The 18,256-nt window shown below is 36.6% G+C and overlaps 2 protein-coding genes across 7 annotated transcripts; one reads left to right on the top strand and one right to left on the bottom strand.

Annotated features, from left to right (window-relative positions):
* Positions 1-1,123: 1,123 nt before the first annotated feature.
* LOC140971646 (uncharacterized) lies at positions 1,124-3,751 on the bottom strand. 3 transcript variants are annotated; one of them, XM_073434007.1, is made up of 3 exons: positions 3,604-3,751; positions 1,839-2,015; positions 1,124-1,712 (listed from the first exon to the last, which is right to left on the bottom strand). In XM_073434007.1, exons 2-3 carry the CDS (start codon positions 2,007-2,009, stop codon positions 1,641-1,643), a joined length of 243 nt encoding a protein of 80 aa, XP_073290108.1. In that variant the 5' UTR covers positions 2,010-2,015; positions 3,604-3,751; the 3' UTR covers positions 1,124-1,640. The 3 variants fall into 3 exon arrangements, with proteins under 3 accessions (XP_073290108.1, XP_073290109.1, XP_073290107.1); XM_073434008.1 differs by having other exon boundaries at positions 1,839-2,010; positions 3,604-3,691; XM_073434006.1 differs by lacking the exon at positions 3,604-3,751 and adding an exon at positions 2,159-2,965.
* A 1,499-nt stretch (positions 3,752-5,250) lies between these two features.
* Positions 5,251-17,547, top strand: LOC140971645 (uncharacterized). 4 transcript variants are annotated; one of them, XM_073434004.1, is made up of 20 exons: positions 5,253-6,862; positions 8,982-9,067; positions 9,746-9,830; positions 9,948-10,123; positions 10,199-10,282; positions 10,526-10,897; positions 11,360-11,420; positions 12,561-12,651; positions 12,813-12,919; positions 12,997-13,236; positions 13,345-13,592; positions 13,671-13,898; positions 13,996-14,217; positions 14,320-14,373; positions 14,456-14,521; positions 14,616-14,756; positions 14,827-14,880; positions 16,274-16,333; positions 16,408-16,803; positions 16,885-17,547. In XM_073434004.1, the coding sequence occupies exons 1-20, from the start codon at positions 5,503-5,505 to the stop codon at positions 17,050-17,052; spliced, it is 4,299 nt and encodes a 1,432-aa protein (XP_073290105.1). In that variant the 5' UTR covers positions 5,253-5,502; the 3' UTR covers positions 17,053-17,547. The 4 variants fall into 4 exon arrangements, 3 of the variants coding, with proteins under 3 accessions (XP_073290105.1, XP_073290104.1, XP_073290106.1); XM_073434003.1 differs by having other exon boundaries at positions 5,254-6,862; positions 12,988-13,236; XM_073434005.1 differs by having other exon boundaries at positions 6,723-6,862; positions 8,992-9,067; positions 12,988-13,236.
* Positions 17,548-18,256: the final 709 nt, after the last annotated feature.

Genomic DNA, 18,256 nt, shown 5'->3' with positions numbered 1-18,256 from the left:
TTTATTATTGTTATCCAAATGATAATTAAAACTATAACAAATAATCACAAAACCTATTTAAAAAAATACAACGTGGACACTAGTATATTATATATATGTGTATGTATATATATCACATAGCTGAGATGGATGCGTGGATGTAAAATATCTCAAGAAATTACGTTTTAATATTGCCTTGTGTATCACATAGACATGTCCTGTGCAAAAACTTCCACCAGAAAACCATTTTCTTGCCGATGTTTTGCCGTTTGTCAATCAAAGATATCAAAGTCAACAATCACCACAAAGGTCAAACATCGGTGGAAGAACCTGCATCACCCAAAGTCAGTTGCATAGACCAAGTCAAGAGAAACAATAGAGTGATTGGCCACCCCGCCGTATCAACCAACCACCACAAGTTGACCAAACAGAATATAGGTGACCTTGATCCACCTTTGCCTGTAGTGCAGAGTTCGGCACCACCGCTAGGCTAGGGGTTGGCGAGGATGAGATAAATATTTGGAAGAGAATGCACGAAGGCGTGGCTCTAAAACACTTGCAAATTCAACAGATTTATTTGCCAAACAACAATTTTCAACCATCACCATCGGTTTGATGATATTATATCTAGATAAAATATAACGTATATGAATTCAAATGTAGCCTCTTCTCTTATTTATTTAATCGTTTTTCCTTTGTTTTCTGTTGGCTTGATAGCCAAAAAATTCAACCAAAAATTGAAAGGAACTGCACCGTCAATCTTGGAAATTTCAAAGTACTTTATTTGACGAGTTATTCTAACAAATATTCCATTATTGACCTGATTAAAAAAACTAAACTGAGAGTTGTCGAAACATGAACCAGTTATCACTACATACTCGAATTCAAACAAAGTGAATTTTTTTTTTTTTGGGGATTAAGACAAGAAAAGAAGTTTTAACATTGACAGTAGACAGACTACTACATGTGAAGAACTTGGCCATTTTACTTATTGCAGCAATTTCATTTGTCTATTCCTACAACCTCAATGGTCATGGGATTGAGTCAGCTCATCGGGGACTGAGAAACCAACCTGATGCTTAAATCAAAAAGGGAAAAAAAATTAGTTTGACATACTGAAAATAAGCTATCCAACAATCCACAATGTATAGAAAAATATTCCAATTTCAATCGCAATCAGCTGTTGGCGATTAGACTGGTAAATATATCTCCGTTTCTATGAATATTCAACAAAATTAGAAAAATAAACGAATAACTCCAAATGTTTCACATCAATCTCGACTGGTATCGATTGAAAAATTCAATGTGCTCATTCCCATGGAGGCGGGGAAATCAGTAAATGCAGATGTTAGGTCTAACGGATTAACAAATTAGTTCATTGCATATCTGATCACTGTATCAGATTTCCCGAACATGAGTTCTCTCCAGCTTCCAACATAAACATTCCAAACGCTTGCAAAAAAACTCTAAAATTACGTTCATTTACTGGATTTAAACAAAAACAGCCAGAAAATGCGAAGAAGCAGAGTATTCTTTAGCGAGATTTCAATGAGCTCGCATAAAAAAAATGTAAACAGTCTCGGCCTTTGTTTTCAACACAGAAGATGCCAGCTGATGTGATGCAGTCTCATAATCAATAAGGCAATACTAGAGTCCAGTTCCTACTTTCTTCCTCTGTTAAGCCTCTGCAAGTGATAGTTGATGCTACCCCAAGGCTTTCTTTTATTAGCAGTCTGCAGAAAGGGAACAGGAAAGGAATAACAAAATGGTAAGATGATCTGACAAGAAGATAATTACTGGATAACAAAACCAAATTCTTTAGGAAATTGCCAAGGGGCACAAGCGACCCGGTGTCATACCTGAGCATCCATGCAGGCACTCAAAAGTGACTTCTGCCGAGTACATTTTTCATCGTTTCCTTGGCTTAGAGCCAAACAATTAAGAAATGAAACCATATCTCTCATGCAAGGTTTTTGAAGATTGCCGAACTTCTTTGGGTTGATATACAATGTACCAGCTTTGCGGCCCATTCTTCCCTAATCAATGCCAAAGAGTGACAAAAAGAATTAAACACAATCTGTGTTATGAAAAAACCACATAGATATTAACTGCACTAAATATATGACATGGGAAACGGTGCACATTTTCATCTCATGATCAAATAATAATTGTGCTTTACCCAACCCAAAGTAGACCATTTCCAATCTTCTACTATAACTGTGGTACATCTCAGCCAGACAAAGGTGTACCCATGCACTGATGTCGCCATCACAATCAAATGAAGCCAAAGGTTTGCACCATTAGTGGACTTAAATATGTTTTATTATGCAAGGAAAAAGAACCATCGGTCTTACAATTTTGGTAAACTAGGTAACAATGATGACAAAAAGCATAATGAATAGACAAGCTGAAGGTGTGGTGATAGATTGCCTATATGCATAACTGTTTACATAAGAGAATAACAATCCATGACCTCAAAATCAAGGTTCAACTTCGTATCAGATTTGGCCCTCCAAATAATCTAACAGAGTTGCAATCAGTCAGAAGAAGATTGATTTTAAAACGTCCCAACTTGTACGTTTATCTTGTATCGTGATTACTCCAAACTAAAAGTGCAAACGAACCGAATCGAGTCGGATAGTATAAAAATATTGATATGTGGGTGAGAGCTCGAAAAATATGTTAGTTAATTGAATTCGATTATAAGTAATTTTGGTTCAAGCTCGGTTCAAAATGAAATTCAAGTTCGATTAGAGTGGTTCAAATCATTCGAGCATAATCGAACTATAGCTCAGAATTGCTCAAATTCGAGTTCGGTTTGAGTTATTCAAACCTTAATTTGAGCATGTTTGAACTAAAGCTATGAAACAACACGAAATAACAATAACAAACACTAAAAAACAAAAGAAAAAAACTGCATTTAGGCTTGTTGCCGGAGTGTGTGGCGACAATGCCCTGTTTTCTTGCCGCAGCTCAAGAAAAGCAATCAAACTTACAAAATTAGAGAAAAAATTGACTGAAACTATATTTGCTGATTATAACATAATTGAAGTAAAGTAATCATCTTCATACATATATCAGAAAACTGGAAATTCTGATTTGCCTTTGCTAATATCGAAAACCCAGAGAGTTGCTGCCAGTTTCAGGCAACCATTTTCTGTCGCACAATTGGTTAACACACCAGAGCCATTAAAAATAGCAGACTGAAGATGGGTTTTGTGAACGAGATTTAGGCGACGAAAGAGCGGGGGGCGGGGGGGGGGGGGAGGTTCTTCACTTCTCCAAGAGAGCAAATGAACCGAGAACTACGTGAGGTTGACTCCCGTGGCATCAGAACTAGCAACTAAACTTACGATTATATGAGTCAATTCAGACGTGAGGTTGAGGAGCGAACGAGAGAGGCGAAATGAATTCTAAAAATCAGGGTTCGTGTACTTGGTGATGAAATAGGGTGAAGTATTAAGTTTAAACCGAATTCGGCTCGAATCATTATCGAACTCAAAAGTTCGAAACATCGGAACGGCAGAAGATTAAAAAGCAGAAATCAGAATATCATCGTAGATTGAGCATCATGGAGTTTTTACATAGTAATCTTGAAACGAGGAAATGGTTGCAGATTCTCACCTTTTTTAGCCTCAAAATGGAGATCGACCTAAAAGGTCGGCGAGAGAGAAGATTGACTGGTGAACGGCGCCTTGAGCATCAAACACTTGACCCCGGGGAATCGTTTGGGGTATCTTGGGTCGGCTAATTTTGGGCCAGGCTGCATCCTTTGGAGATTTCGGGTCTGAAAATTTTGGGCCCGCGAGACTATATTGGTTATTTGTGTTGTAAAATCAAACTAGTTTTATTTTCTCCTTAAAAGAGCAATTTTTTTAATATTTGTTCAATTTTTCGCACATTTTGCGTATGCCCGATAAGTGTTCTCTTATTTACCTAATTAGAAAAATTCACCCTAAAATATCTTTCCTTGTATAATAATATTTTGATTTACCTTAGAAAACTCAAATACAATTTTTTGGGTACGTCAACAACTAAAATTTTTATTAGGGAAACCAAAGTTTTAATATTTAAAATTCACAATATACAAAAAAAAATTATATTGATTTTGAAATTTAATATTATTATCCCAAGTTTTAATATGGATACACAAAATATTCGTCAATTCTTTTCCGACTAAATTCGAAGTTTAAACTCACCTTACATTCACCTTTCTGAAATGAACTGAAAATCACGTCTTAAGGCTGGATCGAACTACAAACAGCACGGAATGAAGATTTCCAATGACAAGGATGCACGACGGGCACGAACAAGACGTCGGGGTGCGATATAACTGAGTTTAAACACCGATTTGATACCAAAATAAAAGGCTTCAGAACTCCGACTTTTGAATGTGGGTGTCGACGTGCCGTTTCCGACAGTGGCGAAGCGTCGACAACGAGAAAATTGGTTGGTTAGGTATTGAGCAAAATGGAGATCGAGAGTTTTTTTTGCAATGAATTGAAAAATAAAAAATGTTAAGAATAAATATGAAGGGAAACATTTTTGACCGTTACAACTTATTTACTTTTTTTTTACCGTTTCAAGTTATTTACTGATATTCTAGAAAGTTAAATCCGTTTTTTAAATATATGAAGTTTAAAATGATATTTTAATTCATCAATTCTATATAAAAGTTAATTACTATATTTTACTTCATAATTAATAATCGATGAAGTATCAATGACGAAAACTATCAACAAAATTTTACTGTGTTTCAAATCTATAATAACAAATCAATTTGTTTGTTGTGGGTAAATCCACTTGACAAAAGCTTTCAAATCCAAAATAGTTATTTTTTAGTCAATGTGACCAATTTAAAAATCATCTCAACGTGATATCATTTCAAATCTTTCCTCGATCCAAATGCAACTAAGATTATTTTATTTACTCACCTTCACCACCTACACCAAACAGGTCCTCTGTGTACTATTAATATTTATGTAAAATAATTACATTTTAGATGATAAAATTTTTTTTTGGCATTATTCTGAAAAGTTTTTTGCGTTAGTTGTGTGTGTGATCAAATATAGGATGTTCGAGTTTTGTTTGTAAGGCAACGAAAATTTGTTATTGAAGAATATATTTGGCAAACGCGACTCTGTCCATGTCCAAACGAATCAGCGATTTCAAACGCTGGAAAGAAACCGCTATCTGGCAAACGCGACTCTGTCCATCAAAAAAACCCGAATACGTACCCAAAAACGGATCCACAAAGGCGAAACTGACTCTCCCACTAAATTTAAATAAAAAACAGACCCAAAAATTTACCCCCAAAATTGAAACGAAACCCTAACCCTAGCCGCATCCTCCAACCAAAAGCACACCCACGTGATAATCTTCTTCGCAGCACCCCTTTTCTCTAACTGAATCTGGTGTAGGCGAATCGAATTAGGTTAGTCTTGTTGAGGATTTAGGGAAATTTTTAGGTTTGGATTAGAGGGAAATGGATTTATGCGGCGGTCGGAAGCGGCGATGGGCTAGATGACCGGCGGAGGCGGAGGTAGACGCCAGTGGCGTAGAAAACCGATGTCCGGTGGTAGGGGAACCACCGAGACAAAGATTGATATTAATTCCAATCATAACGAGTGCCCTAATTCCAATTCCGCAAATAAGGAAACACCCCCGTCTTTTCCAAATATTACGAAACTGCCCCCGACATCTACCATTGAGCTTGATTTCTACACTCAAGCTCGTAAAGCACTATCCTTTCGTCCTCGCTTCCTCTCAGAGGAGTCACAGACATCTACAGCTACGGTTTCTGGCTCCAATGATTTACCCAATGAACTGTTACATTTGCTGAGTAGGCATTCCGATGGTCGCAAAAGGCACAAGAAGCCACATTCTGGCACGGAGAAGAAGTCCGCGGCCCCTAAGCAGCCACGCGCAGGCGTTCTTTGGACTGAGACTGATGATTACTTTCGAGAATTGAAGATTGAGGATATCGAAGGGCTGGAAGAGGTCTCAGTTGGGTTTTCTGAGAGCAAAAATTGTTTTTTGATTCCCTGTTTGGATAATGATGATAGTGTTCGTCGACGATATGATGCATTAAATGGATTGCTTTTGCGGTCACGTGAGAATGGTGAATTGAATATGGCTAATGGGAATGAATTGAATAGGAATGGAATGGTCAAGGAGATGATGGTGGAAGAAGAGAACGGGCAAGACTCCATGGATGTGGATGGTGATGAGGGAGAAAATGGAAATCTACTAATTAAAGAAGAAAATTGTGGAGAAATGAGAGAAAATGATGAGAAAAAAATTTCTTCCTTTAGCGGTGTAGAATGGCTTTTAGGATCAAGGAATAAAACTTATTTGGCATCAGAGCGGCCTTCTAAGAAAAGGAAACTGCTAGGGAGAGATGCAGGTTTGGAGAAGCTCCTTGTGGCACGTCCAGTTGCAGGGTTAGATTCTATCTGTCATTATTGTAGTTATGGTGAAAGTGGCGACCCCTTGAATTGCTTAATCAAATGTAGTTCTTGTGGGATGGTGGTACACCAGAGGTGTTATGGAGTTCAAGAAGATGTCAATAGTTCTTGGCTGTGTTCGTGGTGTAAATGTAAGGATACCGTGGGTTTGACTGCGGAGAGGCCATGCTTGCTTTGTCCAAAACAAGGTGGTGCCCTGAAGCCTGTGCGCAAGGCAGGTTTTGAGAGTGAGGACGAGGGCTCTGAGGTGGAGTTTGCTCATTTGTTTTGCTGTCAGTGGATGCCTGAGGTCTATTTGGAGAACACTATATCAATGGAACCAATCATGAATTTAGATAAATTAAAGAATTCCAGAAGGAAGTCGGTTTGCACTTTGTGCAAGGTTAAATGTGGTGCCTGTGTCTGGTGCAGTAACGGTATGCTTTACTGTTTTCTTATGTTACAACCCTCCATTTCTCGTTGGATGGCAGGACAGCAAAATTGTGTGGTTGTGCTATGGCTTCTTGGTGCGTTCACATATTGGATAATTGGACTGCTCCGTATTTTATCATTTGATTCTTGTTTGATGTGATTAGCACATGACTTGATCTGATAGAGAAAGCTCTGCCACTTTCCGTTCCAATTTTTTGTAGTGAGATTGCGTAAATAAAAAGAATTAATAAAAGAGTGACTGCCTTTAATTTTTCAAAATTGATATTTTTCCTCTACTTCAATTGCTTACCTTTCCTACGAGTAGCACAAGCTTCTTTTGGGGTAAATGGGCAGACATTACAGTAATTTTGAATGCTTATTTCTTACTGGCACTGCGAATGACTTTCGGTTGTCCGTGATAGTAGCTTTAGATGCCAAAAGTTTGGCCATCTTGGATCCTTTGCTCGCTCGTCGAATAGCTGGCCCACAGTTTTTAAAATTTATGATAATATTTTCAATAAATGGTGGGTTGCAAATAAAATTTACATCACTTCTTGCAGTAGTCTGTTGGTCGTCAAGGAAAATTCCAACATATTTAAAACTAGAAGGATTTGGTGCATCGGTTGTAGTCATGCTGTGGATATTGTCTGTGTGTAGCTGTTTCAATTAAAACTGTTTCCGTCTTAAGATCCTCTAAATAATCTACCTAAATAATCTACCTCTTTCTCCATGTGAATGGGTGTACGGTGTACACAGACCATTTCTCTGTTATTAGGCTAAATAGAAACTTTGAATTTTAAGTTCCCAGAAGCTGGCACAATCTATATGGATACTTTGTTTCTGGAGATAATTCTGTTTTTAATTGTTCAAGAGTATAAAAATTTATAGCAGTGTCTTCCGAAAAAAGATTTACCTATAGGAAGGAAATTAAATTTAGACTATATGGATAGTTTGTTTCTGGAGATAATTCTGTTTTTAATTGTTCAAGAGTATAAAAAAATTATAGCAGTGTCTTCCAAAAAAAGATTTACCTATAGGAAGGGAATTAAATTTAGATGTTCTGTGCATCATGGTACTGAAAAGCTTTGCAATCTTCGGTAGTTTATTTGTGTTTGAAGCTTGTGGATGCGCTTTTATCAGTTTAGATTTGTTAGGTAGGACATGACAAAGATGATCTCCATATTTTGATATTATGCTTAACTACGGAATCTGTAAAAGTAAAATCAAATTGTAAACCTCTTCTAATGGAATACCGAAGTAAATGGGTGATAAAGGTTATCTAACTCTGTTCTGAAAGAAGTCTGACAGTCTAATTTTAATGCTGGAATCTTTCACTGTATGTCTTTCATGACACTGATCATCATTTGGTTTGTTGCATTCGTTAATTTGTATAGATACACCTTTTACTTTGTCTATTTAAAATTTCTGGAACCTGGAGTTCTGGACCATGTTGGCTGAAAGACAATTGATTTGATCTAGAACATTAGGTGTACTTGAAGCATGAAACGAGTAATTACTTGTATTGATGAAATATTTTTTTACAGATTAATTGCAGGAGTGGGGATATTATATTTACATACCTGTAGCACAAGCCATTCTTTTTCATATTTATAGAATTTGCTCAAATGTAGATTATGGATAGTTTGTGTGGTTTAAGGTTTTTTCTTCTTTTCATTTTTTGTATATAAATTGTTTGTACTTGTTGTGGAGATCTTTAGTCTTAGAAGAACCCATTGAACCCCCTCCTTCTCAAACAAAATTTTAAATGTGACTCTTGGATTTTGTCAAATCTAGGGTTTTTAAAAATTGTTCTTTGAAGGAGTTGTACAATTTGTATGCCCGATCTACTTCCTGGATGACATTCTACCAGATGGAAGTTAGTTACTTGATGGATTCGGTGGTTGGTTTGATATTATATCGTGTTAAGTAGAATCCATGTTCATTGCAAGTTTATACTGGGTTGTTGAAGTCACATGCGCCCCTTCCTTATTTAAGAGTTAAATGGAAGCTAAAAAAGAAAGAATTTAAGCTTCTTCTGTGATCATAGATACTTATTCATTTAATTGCTTCTCATTAATTTGTTTGTCTGCTTGATACTGATGAATTATTCATGGTGTTTGTTAGGAGCTTGTAGAACCTCATTCCATCCGATCTGTGCCAGGGAGGCTACATATAGAATGGAGATATGGGGAAAACTTGGATGTGACGAGGTGTGTACCATTTTTTTTTTTTTTTTTTTTTTAATTCATTTGTTGCTTTAATGTGTAAAACTGTAACTTATATTGGACTATCAGTCCTAATTTTTTTTTGATAAGAAACATAATAATATTATTAATATGTGATTGTTTCCATTACATGAAGTAGACTAGTGGTCCACTACCAAGAAAGAGAAAAACATTCAAGTAACAATACACATAAGTCCAATCTCGTAGAAGATCAAGTATCGATAAGCCCTGAAACTCTTTATTAGATCCAATCCAGTTTGCTATTTTGATCTTGATTTTTCCCAACATTTTTCTGCGCTGTCTCCTAATTCTTCAAAAATTCTTCTATTTCTCTCTGACCAGATTGCCCAACAAATTCCATGGATCACCACTCTCCAAAATTTTTTACCTCTTTTGCCGAGCATTTGTCCAAGATCTGTATTAAACAAATCTTGTGTTGTTTTCGGCACGACCCAAACCAGTCTCATTTATTCCAAAGCCCTAGCCCACAATTCATTAGTGAAAACAGCTCATTTTTTTGTTTGTGGTTGTCTAGTATTGGTTTGAAAACAGTTCATTTTTTGGTTGCTAAAGCTAACTCATTTATAGACCTCTTAATATTTGCAATGTTCCGTCTTTTCCTCTCCCTTTGTTCATGTCTTCTGGTTTTCCAATGTCTTTTAGGTGGAATTGCGTGCATATTGTTCTAAACATTCAGAAGTTCAGCATGATAGTAGCAGTCAGAATGCTGAAGATATTTCTTCTGCAGGTGATTCTGTTTCTCATGTTAGTAAGCAACCACAGATGGTGTCAACAGTAAATGAATCTCACAAGTTAAAAATTACCCAAACAGATGGTGATAAATTTTCTGTTGACACTGAAACAGCTGACATGGATCTTAGTAAGCTGGATGACATTTTGATGAATAAAGAGGCTTTATTAGATAATAATAATGGACCAAGTTCCGGACCCCGTCATGTTTATATGGAGGCGGTTGATAGGAATGACATTGAAGATGTTAATGCACATGGTGCTCTCAATTTCACTTTGATACTGAAGAAGGTATTGTGAAATAATGCAGGACAGTAAAGTAATTCTTGTTTGATTTTTTAATAAGCCAATCACATGTTTATGCAGTTGATTGATATGCGGAAAGTTGATGCAAAAGATTTGGCCTCAGAGATTGGTGTTGCACCGGGTTCATTGAACTCAATTTTAACTGTAATGTTCACACTTTCTTATTTTTCCTTTTTGTATTTCTTTTGGTGAGTGATTTGATTCAATTGAAATCTGAATATTATAAATCCAATGGATGATTTGACAATGTTCATAGGACATTATCTTTCTCGGTGATTAGTTGATGTTTCTTTAATTCCATTTGCCTTTACTTTTTTTAAATCTGTATCATTTGCTTTTTCTTGCTTTACTTGTCTGGATTTTCTCATCTTGTTTTTCTTTGAGCAGGATAATCACATGGCTCCTGAATTACAATGCAAAATAGTTAAATGGTTAAAAGACCATGCTCATATTGCTAGCTTACAGAAAACTTTGAAAGTGAAGATCAAACCAGTAGTCGGACCCAATACTGTGGCAGATGTAGCTGAAGGTGCTAATTCTGTTTCTGTTGAGAAATCTGATATTGCTGATGCAGTTTCTGTTAAATCTGTTCCTCCCCGGAGAAGAACGAGAGGAAACATAAGGATTTCGGGAGATGAAAAATCAGGCCCCTGTAAGGAGAAAGTTGATCTAACCACTGAGCAAGGTGTTGATATGTGTGTTCATGGTGGAGAGGATTTAAATGGTCCACCTCGGGAGTTTATACCTGGTGTAACCGAGGTATTGTTGATAGCCTTTGTGTGTTATTAAAGGTTTCAACTTTTGGTGATAGTTTTGGTGAGCTTCTACATTGCCTTTCTTAACCAAGGTTTTATGTTGTGGCTGTTTCTTTTGGCTTTTGAATTTTTATTGTGGTTGCTACTTGGAAGTGTCTCTAAAAAAATTCAAGATTGACGATAATTAACCTATCTGTTTAAGAATCCCATTTTGGCATACAAGAGATCCTGTTAGACATTTGATCACCTTCTTGGTTTCCTTTCATTACTTTTTAGTGCCGTGGAAAATGTGATTCTTTTCAGTTGTCTCTGATTTTTTTGTCAAAAGTCTGAGTTTTGTCAAGGTTTATACTGCAACCAATGTTATGAAGGATGTCATTGTGCTAATTTCAATAAGTCTGTTCATGTTTTTGCCAGTGTGGTTTTGTACCTTTAGAAGTTTCATCATATGCTTTCTGTAACGCAGGTGGTGATTTATCCTGTGCTGCATGAAGATAATTTATTGAGCGATCCCTTAAAAATTGGAGGTGTGTTACCTGATCCTCTGTGTGGTAATTATTTTTTGAAAATCGGGGGTTAATGTTACACATTTAAATTTAAACAGCTGTTGAATGTGCTACTGATTTGAAATTTTTTCTGATGAAACCTACTTCTTTGCTGCATTTCATTTGTCGTACTATCTTAATAAGGTTACCGTATTGTCTCAGAAGTAATAGTAGTACATGGTTGCAGTGAGTCTGTGAAGTATCAATAATATTAAAGATGAACTATGAAAACAAGCACAGGTAAACGGACACAAGCATTATTGAAATAGCGTATATACCTTCACCAACTTCCGGATTCTGTTTTATGGTGGCCTGGTGCTGAAGATTCAGTCATTGCTTACCTCTTGTTTCCTTTGTCAGTTTTTTTCAGTCTTATACACCTTGTGAAACTTATATAAGCAAGAATTGTATCCTTGAGCAAATTAAAACTCTTGGAAGTTGTGCTGTTTCTGTCAAATTAGATTTTTTTTTCAAATAATAAAGTTTCAATTTATGGAGTCTTTATTCAGAGAAAGAGTTCTTTAAAAAAAAGTCAGAGAAAGAGAATGTAAATCAATTACTATTCTGCTCTAAGCTCTTCACAACGAATTTTCTTTTCTGTTGTATGTTTAATGCACCCTGCTACTTTTCTCTGGAACAGGATAACAATTTGTTCTTTTTTCCTCCTGCTTTAATTTGAGATTCAGTCACAAATGTGGTTTTAATTTTTTTCCCCTCACAATGGTGAATAAATTGTACCTAGATGTTTTTTAATTGTCTGCATCTACAATGTATCAAGGTATTTTATATTATTGTTCATAATTACTGTTTCGTTAAGAAGCTTATGTAACTGGTTTTTTACCTAGGAGCCTCTAAGAATAAATTAGCAGAATAAAACAGATAAGCATAGGAGTTTATTCTTGTTCTTTCCTGCTATTTTTATGGTTTGTTTCATAGCTCAACGATTGAGTCTTGTTTCTCACAGTAGATTTATGCTGTCTAACTTATGTTTCTGCTTTGTTGGAACTGATATATTAATATATCATGATTTTCTCAGCGAGTTCTGTTTGTTGAGAACTCTCTCCCCCACTGTGTCATTTTTTTTGCCTACTTCTTACATACCTTGATTGTTTGCTTTGACAGATAAGATGTCGAGAGATCTATCCCAGTGTCATGGTCTAGCTCGGGAGACTAAAAAATCAGAACAGATTACTAATGATTCGCTCTTGTTGACGTAAGCCTTGAACCGTTGAAGGATCCATTTTGTATTGTACTATGACTATTGTGTAATTAGGTGTAGGTCTTAGGGCCTTAAGTTTTTTTCCTCCGATTATTTTTCAGTTCTTCAAGATTATTTTGATAGTCTTAGACATAATCTATCTGTTTTTTCTGTAGAAATGGGGAATTTATGGCCAGTTCATATGTGCATCCAATTATCTACAGCAAACTGTTGCAGATAAAGAATGGCATGCTTGAGAAGACTGTGGATTACGAGTCTTCAGGTAAGATTTTTTTCTGTTTTTCCTGCATTTATCCTTGGGGCCAGGTGGGTTCTTACTAAATTTGACAGATTTGACAGACCGAGAAGTTTCACAGTACGAAGCATCTTCTACTTCAGGCCACTGTTGTCATAATCATAGCTTGCGTACAACTTCTGGTGACAGGCTATCTGAATCTGACGGAGAAAGTCTTGATCAATTGATCAAGGCGAGAAATCTTAGTATGCTGAAATTGTCTCCTGAAGACGAAGTGGAAGGAGAACTTATTTATTATCAGCAAAGGCTCCTTAGCAACGCTGTTACAAAAAACCGCCTATGTGGTATCTGCTCTGTCATATTTTCTTGCATTTTTATTTGGAGATTTGTGACTTTTCTTGTTACATGCTGGATGTAACTTAATTTATTTTCCTGCTGTTCTATGTGGGCAGATGATGTGATGATGAAGGTTGTTAGGAGTCTTCCGCAGGAGCTTGACGTTGTAGGAAATAAAAAATGGGATGCTGTGTTAGTTTGCCGATATAATCACGAGCTTAGGGAAACAAAAAAGCAGGGCAGGAAAGAGCGTCGGCATAGGGAAGCTCAGGCTATATTGGCTGCTGCAACTGCTGCAGCTGCTGCTTCATCTAGAATATCATCATTTAGGAAAGACACACTCGAAGAATCAGCAGACCAGGAGGTTATCCTACAGCTTAAATTTTTTACTTGCTACTGTTGTATTTCTGTATATAACATTTACTTCTATTTTTGTATTCAGGAACTTTTGAAAATGAATGCCTTTGACTTAAGGCCTGGGGTTTACTCTCAGTTGAATCCTCGGGTGAAAGAGACTCTTTCTGTGTCTGCTGTTGCTAGAACCTCTCCGGATACATGTGATACTTTCAATTTTGCTTCAGATATTTCAAAAGAACTTCCTAGAACCTGTGATATATGTGGACGCTATGAGACAATTTTGAACCCAATTTTAGTTTGTTCCAGATGCAAGGTATTTTCGCAGTTCTGTATTTTTTTGTTGTTAATAGCGTTCTTATTTAAATTTCCAAATAGCATTATCATGTTAATCACCTTTCTTTGGCTCATAGGTTACTGTACACTTGGATTGCTATTGTAGCATCGAAAGCTCAACGGGGCCATGGCATTGTGAATTATGTGAAGAATTATTTTCTTCTCAAGGTCCTGGAGCTCTAACTACATACTCTTTGGAGAAGCCTTACTTGATCGCAGAATGTGTTTTATGTGGTGGTACTGTTGGTGCTTTTAGGAAGTCAGTAGATGGTCAATGGGTACATGCCTTATGTGCTGAAGTAATTACTTCTTTTTTTCCCCTGGAAAAAAATATTTTACTTATTTGGTTCTATTATGCATTCTCCTCATAGTTCGTACATTGTCATTTGTTATCAATGTAGTGGGTGTTGGAATCAACTTACAGAAGAGGACAAGTCAATCCTATCCAGCGAATGGTAAGTGCATTTTGAGTTTTGGTTAATTTCTTCTTTTGCTCCTTGACTGCCTGTGTGAGATTTAATGTCATTATTCTTTCAGGAAACTCTCTGCAAGGGAGTTTATTCTTGCATCGTTTGCTGTCGAAAACAGGGTGTCTGCCTTAAGGTGAAGATATATAAGAAATGCGGATTTTCACACATCTTCATAACCTTGATTTTCTGTCAAGGTCATTATTTGTTTTTTTAAAACTTCTGTACAGTGTAGTTATGGTCACTGCCAGAGCACGTTTCATCCTACTTGTGCTAGAAGTGCTGGATTCCACATGATCGTGCAGACTATTGGGGGAAAGTTGCAGCACAAGGCATACTGTGAAAAGCATGGTTCAGAGCAGAGAGCCAAGGTTATTGATTTCTCGAGTCAAACTTCGATGCCATGACCATTTTTTTAAAACTTAATTTTGATTGGTTCAGGCTGACACTCAAAGTCATGGTGTTGAAGAGCTTAAGAGCCTTAAGCAAATTCGGGTAAGTGACCATGGCTTCCATTTTCTTGGTGTTGTATCTGCTCCTTTTTTTTGTCTCATTCGAACTGAATTTATATTTTCTTTTTAGTTGGGCCATTTGATAGAACAAACAGTAATATAACGAGTATTTATCTGTGACATTTTAACTAATGCAAATTGTGAGAATTTAACTCATGCTATTTGCATTTATAATCCCACGAATTTCTTCCTTGTTTATAACTAGATTTAATGGACATAATTGATCGTAACTGAACCTTTAATGTGAGGTGAGGATGATATTTGATAGAATTGTGCGCCTATTTGGTTTTAGCCAATCCTGTTCTATTTAGTGTACTGCATTTTTTACAGTAAAAGAGAATTTGTTGGATTCAATGTTGTAAATGACGGGAGGCGGTGGCGGGGCGGTTGGTGACCACCTACCGCCTCGGCCGTTTAGGTGGTTGATTTTTTGAAGTAATTTTTTTACAGATAATCATATATAATCATGCAATATAATCACAAATAATCATCATTTTTTTATGTAAAATTTATAATTAAATAATGTTTAAACATAAAGAAGATTTATACATTATAATATAATCTAGATAATGTGCAAATAAATATATAAACTCTTCATCGGATGCTTTAAGACATGCTTCAACTTGTTCTACAATACACGCAATATGATGTTTCATCCTATAAACTCCTTCTTTAATAAGCCTCTTACACAACTTGCATGTGATCCAATCCCTTCTCTCTTTATTAAACAACACCTCATATTCCCAAACAATACTTCTGCTTGAATTCTAACTCCGGTTGTTTATCATGTTTCACCATTAATGTTCAACAATAAATCAATAATAGTATGAAAAAAACAAATTTGATCTTTGAAATCACAAAATCTGAAATATTTTAAAAAAACATGTTAAATAATAAATATACAATGCTTAACCTAAAGCTTCTTGCTGCTGGCGGCGGCGGCGGCTGACGACAGTTTGTGTGGTGGGATTAATGGTTGATAGTGAAAAGGAGTGAAAACTAAAAGTTAAACAAAAAAAGTGGGGCGTGATTTAAATAACTAGGATTTTGAGTTTTAAAATTAGTTGACATAGACTAGGTTTTTAAAATTTGTTGACTACAACTTAAAAATGTTGATTGTCTCACTTGGATCTCTTGCTCGCCGCCTGGCCTGACTGCCCACCGCCCTCGACCGTCTGCTCACCGCCGTATAGCTTGGACCGCCTCATGCGTAGGCAGCGCGGTCGAGGGCCGCGTACCCCTAGGCGGTGCAGGCGGTCTTCGACCGTCATTTAGGACACTGGTTGGATTGAATCAAATTTCTTATATTCAAGTTCTCTTTGACGTTTTTATAACTTGCATGGGTCTTATTTTTTATACATGTTTGCATGTGGCAGGTTGAACTGGAAAGATTGCGTCTTCTATGTGAAAGAATTATCAAAAGGGAGAAATATAAGGTAAGCTCTGCATGTGCTTATTGCAACCATACCTGTGGAGTGCTAATATTTTCTTCCATTTTTTTACTTTTCAGCGCGAATTGGTTACTTGCTCACATCATATTCTTGCTTCAAGTCGAGACTCTGTTCTATCTGCTTTGGCTCGTCACCCTTTTTATCAGCCTGAAATTAGTTCGGAATCAGCTACAACCTCAATCCAAGGCTACACTGATGGCTACAAATCAGGTAGCGAAATAGTACAAAGATCAGACGACACTACGGTTGATAGCACAGTTGCAGGTAAAAGGCGAATTAAAATTTCCATCTCTATGGACAACCAAAGACCAGCCTACAGTTCTGCATCCCAAAACCTTCATTTGCCAAAATCTATGGAGAGGGTTTCAGTTTCTGGGAAGCAAATTCCACAGAGACATTCCGTTGTGCCTCGGAATCCTTCAGATGACGTGGAAAATCATTCTAAATATAATAAAGTAAATGTCATTATGGTAGTTGATGGTGATTCAGATTAATTTGTTTTATTATACTGTTATTTATCTACCGTTTTTATGCAGCATACTGAAACTTTCGAAAAAGAGCTTGTAATGACCTCAGACCAAGCATCTATGAAGAATCAGCGGCTACCTAAAGGATTTGTTTATGTTCCGGTTCAGTGCCTTTCCAAGGACAAGGAAACTGTTCCAGATACATCTTCAGGTGAACCTGTGGAACATAACGTGTAGATTCTTTCGTCATTTTGGATCTGAGGCGCCTTGCAGGTGTCAGCGAAGTCCTAATGCAGAACAATACCTGCCTTGGCACATCAATATTTTTCTTTCGTTCCATTAGTGGCTGATTTAGTGCTGAAATGGACTGAGCTTGCAGTTGGTTCAGGAAGTTGGACATTATTGTTGTATATGTGTTATCAAAGCATACTGTACAGTGGAAAGGGGTTTCTTCCCATTTCATGTATCTCAAGCAACTAAATTGGTTAAGTCATGTTATTTGTTTTCTAGTCTTCTTAACCTTTTTTAATGATTAGTTGTAGTTTCTTTCTCCATGTTAGAAAGGGCAATGAGTTTCTGCTTCTTGTAAGTGTATAAAGCCATTCAAAGGAGCACCTTTTATCGACTTTGTAAAACTTAGTGTATATATTCAATTCTACATTAAATGCAATTACCTGGCAGCAGAATAATGCAATTGATACTTTTGTGGCAAGATTAGAGTGATCCGTTTTTGACTTGTTTCTTATAAATGCTCTGCATCCCTTCTGTGGACGGTTTCTGGTTTTCATATTGCAAGGAGAAGTAGGTTGAAGTTTTGTATGCTTATATTTTAATAGATTTAGTGTTCTCTTACACTGGCAAGCTTCATGATGTTCATAGTTGCTGCTTTGATATTTCTTGAATCGGGCTCCCATCGAGGTAGATCCTTCTTTACTTTATTTTGCCCGCTCTTTTCTTCCTCTCCTTACCATTTTAGCTGATATGGTTCTCCATTGTAATGTTTTTGGTTTTTGACGATTGAAGTACTAGTTTTGCAAAGGCAGGCTCAAGTTATTCATCGGTTCAACCTTTCTTGTTTGCAGTAGAATCATTCGAATGTTCTTCAAGTTGTTTTCTGTTTGATATTGCATCAAAAGCTCAGTTTTCATTAACATCAACGAATTTCACTTGGGCAGGAGATGGTTTGGGTCATGATAGTTTGAGCAATCCTTTAGTCCTTCACCTTGCGGCACACAGAGTCAAGGTATGGCATCATTTTGTGTTGTATTGATTTTTTAGAGGCATCAGTTTCAACTGGTGATTCGATGTTTGGCTAGAATCAAACTTGTAGTATCACCCCGGGAGTTGAGTTATATATGTTTATCGGAAAGATCTCTTTCAACTGGCGATTGGACATGCTTTTAAATTGCATAAGAACGTCCTGTTCTTTTGTAAGATGACA

The sequence above is a fragment of the Primulina huaijiensis genome, chromosome 2 (assembly GCF_012295235.1).
Source record: "Primulina huaijiensis isolate GDHJ02 chromosome 2, ASM1229523v2, whole genome shotgun sequence".
NCBI lineage: Eukaryota > Viridiplantae > Streptophyta > Magnoliopsida > Lamiales > Gesneriaceae > Primulina > Primulina huaijiensis.
The sequence above is the reverse complement of the archived record's forward strand: the minus strand, read 5'-3'. Positions and strand labels throughout refer to the sequence as shown.

Coding starts and splice junctions, on each gene's coding strand:
- LOC140971646 (XM_073434006.1), bottom strand. CDS start 2,248: ATGGCGACATCAGTGCATGGGTACACCTTTGTCTGGCTGAGATGTACC. Junction 2,016..2,158: donor AATGGTCTACTTTGGGTTGG/GTAAAGCACAAT, acceptor GGCATTGATTAG/GGAAGAATGGGCCGCAAAGC. Junction 1,713..1,838: donor GTGCCTGCATGGATGCTCAG/GTATGACACCGG, acceptor CCCTTTCTGCAG/ACTGCTAATAAAAGAAAGCC.
- LOC140971645 (XM_073434003.1), top strand. CDS start 5,503: ATGACCGGCGGAGGCGGAGGTAGACGCCAGTGGCGTAGAAAACCGATG. Junction 9,068..9,745: donor GAAAACTTGGATGTGACGAG/GTGTGTACCATT, acceptor AATGTCTTTTAG/GTGGAATTGCGTGCATATTG. Junction 14,374..14,455: donor TCAATCCTATCCAGCGAATG/GTAAGTGCATTT, acceptor TTATTCTTTCAG/GAAACTCTCTGCAAGGGAGT.